The sequence below is a fragment of the Delphinus delphis genome, chromosome 13 (assembly GCF_949987515.2).
Source record: "Delphinus delphis chromosome 13, mDelDel1.2, whole genome shotgun sequence".
NCBI lineage: Eukaryota > Metazoa > Chordata > Mammalia > Artiodactyla > Delphinidae > Delphinus > Delphinus delphis.
In genome coordinates this window covers 37807344-37817597 of record NC_082695.1, presented here as the reverse complement: position 1 = coordinate 37817597, position 10254 = coordinate 37807344, and the positions used below count along the sequence as shown (strand labels likewise).

At 40.5% G+C, this 10254-nt stretch overlaps 1 protein-coding gene across 2 annotated transcripts in view; it reads left to right on the top strand.

The window, feature by feature from the left end:
• The first annotated feature begins 675 nt into the window (after window positions 1-675).
• The window catches only part of ROCK1 (Rho associated coiled-coil containing protein kinase 1), a 147714-nt gene continuing 138135 nt past the window's right edge, over window positions 676-10254 (top strand). The window contains exon 1 of one of the 2 annotated variants that reach the window (XM_060028767.1): window positions 676-1539. In XM_060028767.1, the coding sequence (XP_059884750.1) occupies window positions 1447-1539 (93 nt within the window). In that variant the 5' untranslated portion in view covers window positions 676-1446. The remainder of the gene's footprint in view (window positions 1540-10254) is intronic. The other variant, XM_060028766.1, reaches the window with a different exon arrangement.

The window sequence follows — 10254 nt, the reverse complement described above, 5'->3', positions numbered from 1 at the left end:
TGCACTGCTTCGTAATTTTCCCATGGAAGCAAAGACGGGTTAAACGACGTGGGGTTCACGGAGGGCCGACGATGAAGCACTACTGAAGACCAGACTCCGCTGGTGCTAAAACGCTGGTCCCTGCCGGCGAAAAGGCATCTTGCCTTTAAAAAACAAAACAAAAAAACCTATCTCCAAAATAACAATAACAAGCACCCTTTCTCGCTAGAATTCTGATGGCTGCAGCCCAGAGGAAGCAGAGCTGGGGCAGCGGCCAGGACGCCACCGGAGGCAGCGAGAGGTCCTACTCCGCGTGGACACCCACAGCCGCTTCCCGAGACGGCTTAGCTGCTCAACGCCTGCAGGAGCGAGGGCGGTGCCGCCCGCCGCGCCCAGTCAGCTCCTCCCCGCTGCCAGCCTTCCCAGGCAGCCTGCGCGGCCCCGGGGGCGCCCCGCCTTCCGCCCCGCCCGGCCCAGCCTGGCCCTGCGGAGGCGTCAGAGTGCGCGCGCGCGCGCGGCGCGGGCCCGGTTCCCCTTCCGAATGTCCGCGCCCCGCATGCGCAGTCGGCGCCGGCGGTCTCCGTTTGTTTGAACAGGAAGGCGGACATATTAGTCCCTCACGGCCCCCCTCGCCCCACCCCCCAAGCACTCGCCGCGCGACTCGCCCTTTCGCCAGCCCGGGCCACAGCGCCTCCCAGAAGCTCCCCCAGCCGCAGCCGCCGGGACCGGACTCTCGTCTCCCTCACCGCCCCCTCTCCAGCCCGTCCTCTCCCAAGTCTCCATCGGGCACCGACCTCGCCCTGCCCCGCCGGACACCGCAGCAGCAGCCCCGTCAGCGTCGGGACAAAATGGGAGACTGAGGCTATCCCGCGGGGACCAGCTCTTGGTCGAGGCGGATCGGTGCGTCGGACCGGGCCAAGTGGATCCGGGGATGCAGGGCTAGACCGTCTCCAGCGCCTCAGAGAGGAGCGGGCCCGGCCCGGGGCCCGAGCGCCGGCGGCGGCAGCTGGCACAGCTCCGCGCCCGCCCTTCGCTTTCGCCTTTCCTCTTCTCCCTCCCCTGCTGCCCGGAGGAGTCTCCACCCTGCTTTTCTTTCTCTCCCCCCTCCTGCCCATCTCGGGACCGGGAGCCCTCCATGGCGAAGGCGGCCGGGGCCCGCTAGGCTGAAGCACTTCGCCGGAGCGACGAGGCTGGTGGCGACGGCGCTGTCGGCTGTCGTGAGGGGCTGCCGGGTGGGATGCGACTTTGGGCGTCCGAGCGGCTGTGGGTCGCCGTCGCCCCCGGCCCGGGGTCTGGAGAGCGGAGATCCCCTCAGTGAGGGGGAGGAGGGGGAACCGGGCGCACCTGGTGACCCTGGGGTTCCGGCTCCTCCGCCCCGCGGCCGCGAACCCACCGCCGGAGGAAGTTGGTTGAAATTGCTTTCCGCTACTGGTGCTGGTACGAGGGTATTGTCACAGTAGCAGCAACATGTCGACTGGGGACAGTTTTGAGACTCGGTTTGAAAAAATCGACAACCTGCTGCGGGATCCCAAATCGGAAGTGAATTCAGATTGTTTGCTGGTGAGTGGCACAGTTCTCTTTTGCTTGCCGGAGGTTCTGTATTTATTTCCTTCCTCTTGCTTTCAGTCTGGTTATCTGCAAAAGAAAGTTTCAGGTGTGCATCATCTTGGAAAACACCAGAATCTGGTGTTTTTCCTGAAGAGTCTTGGAGTACCATTGAAAGCTCATGCCGCAGACCTATTTATCATTGGACTGGCTCTGCACTCTCTGAACTTTTAGCTCTGACTCAGTTTATCGTTAAACAAAAGATACTTACAAACCTCTGTTGCAGGCGATCATATAAAAAGTTACCACGTCAAAGTCATTACTACGTATATAGTTTGTTAAATGGCGACCTTAGTAATATTAATCCTTCCTATCGGTTTGACAGTAAAGTTTGAAAAGACTGCTTCCATTTACAGCTGTTTATCTCCTTAAGGGTTTAATTTTTAGACTTGTGACAATGTAGAATCGATATTGAGGAAGTGATTTTTGAGCCAAAATGTCATAGGTGATTTGAGTCTGAGGAACTTTTTGCTGGACTATTAAAGTTTAAAAATCCAAGATATCTGATGGTAGGTCATCACGATATTAACATCTTTTACAATATTGTTGATTACAAAAGTACTGCACAGATATTTTGTCATAATTGCCTTTTTTGGTGGTGTTGTGCTTAACATTATAACTTTTGAAACATTCTGAAGAAGTTTTTATGATATGAAAGTCCGAAACACTATTTTAAAAATTCTTCAGTGGTTGATAGCATGAATAAGTATCTGTAGATAACTGGAGTTCTTAAGTTTTTTCAAAATCTCCTAATACTAATAGTTGCAAACTATTTGTAAGCAAGTTTTTCCTTTACTGAACAGCCAAAAGTTATGTAATAATCCTATTTTCGCCCAGACAAAACCACGTTATCTTAAAAGTTTCAAGGAATATGTATATGGATAGTAATTTACAACCTTCTCAGAGAATTAATGTTAGATGTCCACAGTATTTGGGATTAAAATTAAGTGAATTGAATAATGCCATTCAGAGAAATAATACAATTTTAAAATCTCATCTTGAATCAGGAAAATGATGTAGATCATTTAAAATTAACATACATTTCAGTTACTCTAAATACCTGTGTATATATTTTTTAACACATATGGGTCTACAAGAAAGTTTCTCCCCAAAGCTTTCTAAATTACTCTAAGCATCCTTGACTGTGAAATAAGAGTTGTGGGTTGTATATTTGAAATGTCACACCCACATTATGGATGCCCTTCATATAGAGAAACAAAAAAGAGGGTTGATGCTTAATACAATTGAAAACATTTTATTGAATAAGAGAAGGAATTAGAACTTATCTTTCTAGGAAGGATTTCTATAACTTTTAAGAAGTCTAATCTTTTAATATTTATCCAATTTTTGTATATCTCTTGATTTTACTTTGCTTTTTGATCTCCTTATTCCATGAAGCAGTGTTACAGGGAGGGATTAGTAGGAATTTTTTTGGTTGGTTTTAGTTGTCTTCTAGCCTCTTGCCGTAGCTTCATTTGGTGGGAACCTCACAAATTTATTGAAATGTGGAGGATATAAGGAAATGTGAGTCATGAATTCTTTCCTTGAAAGTCCAATCTATTTAGAAAAACAAGTCCTAATCTCACACACATACACAAAAATAAAGCAAAACACTTCACAGATTGAGAAAATATGTGATGTTTCAAATGATTGGTATAGGTAATAAATACTCTTGGATATTGAAAGGAAGAACTCTGTGAGTTGAGAGAGCCACAGTATGCTGTATGCTGGATGGGTAGGATTTAGATAGAGGGTAGTCAAAGGGGGAGTGGAAGAAAACGTGAATAGAGGGTGGAAACATGACGGGCTAGCACATGCTAGGGGAACAGAAGATAAAGTTGGAAGGATAGATTGGGGTTAGAGTGTGGAGGATTTGATTGCTAGGCTAAGGAGTTTAGATTATTCAGTATGTTGTGGCTATTAAATATTTATAAACAGGGCTGTGCTAGGGTGAATGAAGATGAATGTGGTAGTTGTGTGCAGGATGGGTTGTGTGGAAAGAGACTGGAGATGGGGTGAGATTTGAAGTTTTTTAAAAAATTATTTTAATAGTCCAGAAATGACTGAAGCTCAAAATTGGGGCATTAGAATGGGGAAGGAGAATTGATGGAATTTGATTGGCAGGGTTGGGGAGAAGGGGCAACCAAGAAGAATAGTTAGATGACTAAAAATTTTAAGCCTGGGTTATAGGGAGACTGGTGAAAACAAGTAAGGTTTGGAAATCGCTTGGGAAGAATTGGCTACAGATAAATTCAGTTTTTTTTTTGTTGTTGTTTGTTTTTATTTTTTGTTTTTTAAAAGAACTCTTTTTTTTTGATAAATTCAGTTTTATATTTGTTGTGTTTGAGGGGATAGTAGGACAACCACAAAGACATGATCTGTAGACTATTGGAGATATGAAACTGAGCTCATAATTAAAGATAACAGTTTGGAAATCATTTGCACACAGATGCAAGTTGAAACTGATATAATGATAAAAGGGTAAAGAACAAAGAGGAAGAGTCAAGAAAGTAGGCAGGTAGTCATGCCCTCTCAGAGTTAGGACAGCCAAGTATCTTGGAGCCCAAAACCTAAAAGAACATAGTCAACGGACATATTCCCCCGTCACCTTTTTTCTGTTGAGTTCCATAATTGCTTATTGATAGCTGTTGAAATTTTATTATATTAATCTGAACTTGGTAAAGATTGAATTTTTCTTTGGAGGCAGAACCCTTTTTCCAGTTTTGTAGCATCTAACATGAATTTTCTTTGCATGATTATTTTATGTTTATCATCAAACATTCATTCATTTATTCAACCATGCAGAATGACCTACCAGGCAGCTTCATCTTTTTCAGTGAGTCCGTTTTTACTCTTCCCTGTCTGGACTTTGGACATCTCATGTATTGTAGGAACAATACCCTTCTTAAATTGATTGAACTTTCCCTATTATTTTGGCCTTTGTTGCTTTATTTAGCTGATACTTATTGAGTATGTATTTTGTGCCATGTGCAACACTCAAGTTCTAATATTTTTTTGGTAATCTCAGAAAATAAAGTTGTCAAATTATGTTTTCTTGACTAGACCTACTCTTCAGAAATGAAAGTTCCTACACCTTTTGATTTCTGAAGAGTTTCTTGGCATAGGTCTTTTTAAAAAAAATTTAGTTAATTAATTAATTTATTTATTTTTGGCTGCCTTGGGTCTTTGTTGCTGCCTGTCGATTTTCTCTAGTTGTGGCGAGCAGAGGCTACTCTTCGTTGCGGTGCGGGGGCTTCTCACTGCGGTGGCTTCTCCTTGTGGAGTACAGGCTCTAGGCGCGCGGGCTTCAGTAGTTGTGGCTCGTGGGCTCTAGAGTGCAGGCTCACTAGTTGTGGTGCACGGGCTTAGTTGCTCCGTGGCATGTGGGATCTTCCTGGCCCAGGGCTTGAACCCCCTGCATTGGCAGGCGAATTCTTAACCACTGTGCCACCAGGGAAGTCCCTGGCATAGGGCTTTTAAACCACCTCACCCACAAAGAAAACAGCTTTTTTTGTTGAGTATTAGTAGTTATAAAATAATGTAGCTGATAGAAGCCTTGATAAATGATTTCTTCAACTTTTTCTTGAACACATAATTTATTTTAAAAACCAGGTAAGCCCATTTTTCATATTGCAAATGTAAATGCTAAAATAGTCTGCAGATGCTAAGGTAATACGGTACCTAGTCACTCGTTTCCTAGATCATCCAAATTACTCAACGTTGGTTTTCTGTAAGTCGGATTCTTTCCAGTGTCCTAATGGTTCTCTTACTGTCCATGTTATAGTTTATAGTGAGAATCAAGAGCTGTTTTTCTTTTTCCAACTTTTTTTTTAAACCTTAGAATTATTTTATCTAAGGTTTGTTAACAATTTCTCAATAGTTTTGAGTACCTCTGAAAACAGTAAGGAATGGAGTTTAATTAATGTTTATTTTTCCAGAGGCAAAAATGGCTACAATTTGTAAGCTAAAAAGGAAAAACAAAGGCAGGTGAGTGGGAAGGTTAGGTATATATTTGTCTTGAGGTTTGACATACATTTCTTGAAAATAAAGCTATCTGACTGTAGCATCTTTTTTTTTTTAGTTTTTGTTTCTGACCTTTTTTTTCTAGTTTTGTTTAGTTGGTGGAGGTATAACAATGAGTGAGTGGCATAGAGGGAAGGCAACCAATAACAGATGAACAGTGCATACTGAGTTCCAACACTGCTGTCCCCTTTGTACGTATTTGTTGCTACCATCATTCATTAGTCAGTTTTTCAGAATGTAGAAGGCAAATGTAAATGAAGTTTTGAGTTTTTCCTCTTTAAATTCTCTTTTTCTGGGCTTCCTTGACCTAGTGCTTTTCCATCTTTACATTGCTGACTTCTTTTTCCTTCAGCCACAGTCTTTGGCCCGTAATACGTAGCTTTCTCTTCACCTGTCTTGGAGAATTCATCCATTCTTATATCTTCAGCTGCTATCATCTCTGTACCCATGATATCCAGGTCTTTATTTTTTAGTCTTTTTGCTGTTTTTGAATCCTGAATACCTGACTGCCTATTAGGCATCTCTACTTGGATGTCATATTTTTACTCAAATTACTAATATTCCAAAATAAGCTTCATGTCACATAACTTACCTGTTTTGTCATTAACACTGCTAGTGTGCCTGTCACTCAAATGGAACTTTTGTTGTATACTTTAACTTTGACAATCCTAGGTCACATGTTGGATTATTTCAAAAGATTGTGGCTAGCATTCCAGATTCTAGATTATTGCTGTATAGTCCCTCTGTGTGTCCTGCCAGTTGCATTGATCACATTTGGGGTTATATTACTGTTGGTGGAATGAAAAGACTTGAGGTCATTAAGTCTTTGGGCCTTAAAGCTATATGCTTGCTAGTGTTCATAATTCATGAGTTAATGAGTGTTACCAGTATCTGTTGCATATCTGGTTAGTTTGGATCAGACTGTTTTGAGGTCATTCATTCAGCAAATCTTTGTGTAGGTTCTAAACGTGGATTCAAATGTAGGCTCTGTCGTGTACTTACCAGATGATTTTAGGTGAATTATTTTAACCTCTCAAAGCTTGTTTCATCTTCAGGAAAGTGGAGGGATAATAGTACTAGATTTTCGTAAAGATTAAATAATGTAGACAAAGCAATTATCACAACATGTGACATTTAGTAAGCATTTGTTAATTGGTAACTATTATTTTTGTCATATTTATAGTATTCCTGTTATATGCTAGTCACTGTGCTTAGGCTGGAAGTTGATATTTATTGTCTTCTCTTAAGTGTAAAGTAATTTATCTGGCACTTCAAACCATGCTTGTAAATTCATAATCCAGCTATACTTTATTTGAAGTGTCCAAGCCAGTTGTTACTGACAATGGAGACATTTAGATGAGATTCAGTAGAATGAGGAGGGGCTTTTGGAGATTGTTTATTCATTTAGTCATGATTTATAACATACATACTTTGTGCTAAGGGTTCAGATTGATAAAAAAGATAGTTGGGAGCTGGTTTACAGAGATTTAGTTATCTTACTCTCTTTCTGTGTGTATCTTATACTTTCACTATTCTGTTAAACAGCCCTTATTGCACCACAAGAACCCTGTGGGTGTATAGAGAGGTGGCTCAGAGTAATAGCTGAGACATGAATTGGGCCATTCATTAATCTCTTGAGTCAGAGCTGTTTTTAATCCAGAAGAAGGAACCACAGATAATATTTTATAATGAACAAAGAGTAAATTCCCAGTTTTATTTTATTTATTTATTTTTAAAATTTATTTTTTTTTGGCTGTGTTAGGTCTTCGTTGCTGTGCACAGGCTTTCTCTAGTTGCAGCCAGCGGGGGCTACTCTTCGTTGCGGTGCGCGGGCTTCTCATCGTGGTGGCTTCTCTTGTTGCGGAGCACCGGCTCTAGGCTCGCGGGCTCAGTAGTTGTTACTTGCAGGCTCTAGAGCGCAGGCTCAGCAGTTGTGGCACACGGACTCAGTAGTTGTGACTTGCAGGCTCTAGAGCACAGGCTCAGTAGTTGTGGCGCACGGGCTCAGTTGCTCTGCAGCATGTGGGATCGTCCTGGACCAGGGCTCGTCCCCTGCATTGGCAGGTGGATTCTTAACCACTGCACCACCAGGGAAGCCCCAATTCCCAGTTTTAGATTAGATTTTGCATAACTTTACAATTTAGTTTTATTTCATGATTTTAAATTTTGATGTGTTTATATGGTAAAAACTAGAGATTCTGATATATGACAGAAAGGCCCACATATCAGGAAGTACTACATACGGAGTTCTGTTGCTGAAGATAGTCTAGTAGCTCCCCTTCCCCATGACCATCCCCACTAAAAAAGAGGTACATCCATTTAGTTTAAGCCCAGAACATAGCTGATGAATACCCCACACATGTATGTACAAAGAGGTGAACAGATACTACTGCATTTCACAATGGAAAATATTCTTTAAAATATCCTGTTAGCATGGTATAGTGAAAAGTACACTGGACTGGAAATTCAGAGCACTGGCATATCCTTGTTTTGCTGTTAACTCTCTGTGTAGCCAAGTAAATCTTTTTTCTCATCTGGGCTTCATCTTCCCCAATGAAGAATTGGACCATGTAGTTGCTAATGTCCATTGTGTCTCTAAAAATTCTATAAGTCTTTGTTTATTATAATTCCATAAACATTTAAAAAGTTATGATTTATTATTTAAGAAGGAAAATTTTAAAGTTAAGTGATTTGGGGGTAGAAGTATAAGAATAGGAACCATCTTTGGTAAGTGCTATTTTTGCAACTAGTTCTACATAGCCTTAGAAGATCATCCTAAGATAACTTTTAATTGTTATATTTGGCAGTTATTCTTTTTTGCATTTGTGACTTGTGTCATAATTGTAGGGGTCTGTGCTTTTTAAACAGAGAAAGTAGTAATTGAGTTACTTATCTGTTTTCCACTAAAATGTATACATGTACTAGTTTACTTTTCTAATGTGTCTGCCCTTCCTGTTTGGGATTGTGAGATGTAAGAGTACATTTTCATAATAGTTTCTAAACATTTAGTAGGAACTTGAATGTTCAAATTAACATTCAAAGTTTGATGTCTTAGGAGAGAGGTTGTCTTAAACATGTATCATATTTTAAAGCATACCCTAACCTGTGTCCCTCCTTTATTCCTATGTTTATTTTTATTATTTAATTTTAGTTTATTGTTATTCCCATACTTTATTTATAGTCTTTATTCCATACTTTCTATACTGATTTTTGGCCAGAAATTGAAATTTTACCTTAGATTGTTCCCTGGAACTAATTTTGAAATAGTGAACTACAGTTAACTCTTCTTTTTTCTCTTTGCTGTTATTCATTCATTAATGAATAATGAATTCATTTATTCAGCAAATATTTATTTGCTGTGTACTGTGTGCTAGGTGCTCTGGTAGGCACTGGGGACCCCATGGTGAGTAAAAGCAAAGGGCTCTGCCTTCATGGAACTTACAGTCCCAGGAACAGGATAAGTTATGAGCAGATTTAAATGGGGTAAGGCTTGAAGGGGAGGTAAGAGATATGATCATGCCTTTTCTCTTAGGTGGAGTATATTTAAAGACTTGTGGTGAATTAGTCTAAGTGTATAATTTTCAGATATGTCTGTAGATTGTATGTACTGGATTCCCTTGAGGACTTGTTAAAAATGGAACCTGAGCCCATGCCCAGACAAAGTCAGAATTTTGGGGTATGAGTCCTAGGATCCTGCATGAGATGTGGATTCTTAGACATGCTCAAGTTTGAAAACTATGGTTTTAGTGGGAAAAACATGGATTTTTGTTTTGTTTGGTAATTTTATAAATGAAAAATTTCAAACATACACCAGTAGGGAAAATAGCATAGTGAACCCCCATTACTCAGATTCTGCAGTTTTCAAAATTTTGTCATACTTGCTTCATCAAACATCCTTTTTCTTGCAAAAATATTTTAAAGCAAATTCCAGATATTGTCATTTCACCCTTACATACTTCAGTAAACATCTCAAAAAAATTTTTTTTCTTACATTACCACAATGGCCATTATCGTGTCTAACAAAATTAAAAGTACCTTGGTACCATTAATTCCCAGTTTATATTCAGATTTCTCTGGTTGTCTAAAACGATGTCTTTTTTTGCAGTCGCCTTATTAGAATCTAGATTCGGACAAAGTCTACATGTTGCTTTTGTTTGTTAGGTCTTTTAAGTCTCTTTTTAATGTAGAGCAGTTTTTTCCCCCATCTCCTCGATCTGCCACCCTCATTGTCTTGTTGAAAAAACTAGGTCGTTGGTACCATACAGTGTTTCATATTCTGGATTTTTTTTGTTTGTTTCCTTGTCATGTCATTTAGCTTGCTCCTGTATCTTCCATGTTTCCTGTAAGTTGGTAGTTAGATCTAAAAACTCGTTTTAATTATTTTGACCTTTTAGTCAGGAGTGTTTCATAGATTGTATTTTCTTTTGCATCACATCAAGAGGCATACAGTACCTGGCTCACCCACGCTTTTAGTGATGCTAAGGTTGATCAGTGTGTTCAGGTGGTGACAGCCTGAATAACTTGCTTTGTAAAATCCTTTAGTATCCTTTCAGCTAATGGTTCCATCCATTTATAATTTTTAACTGAAGCAGTTATTCATCAGGGAAAGCAAAATAATGGTTTTCTAATTATGTCATTCCTTTCACA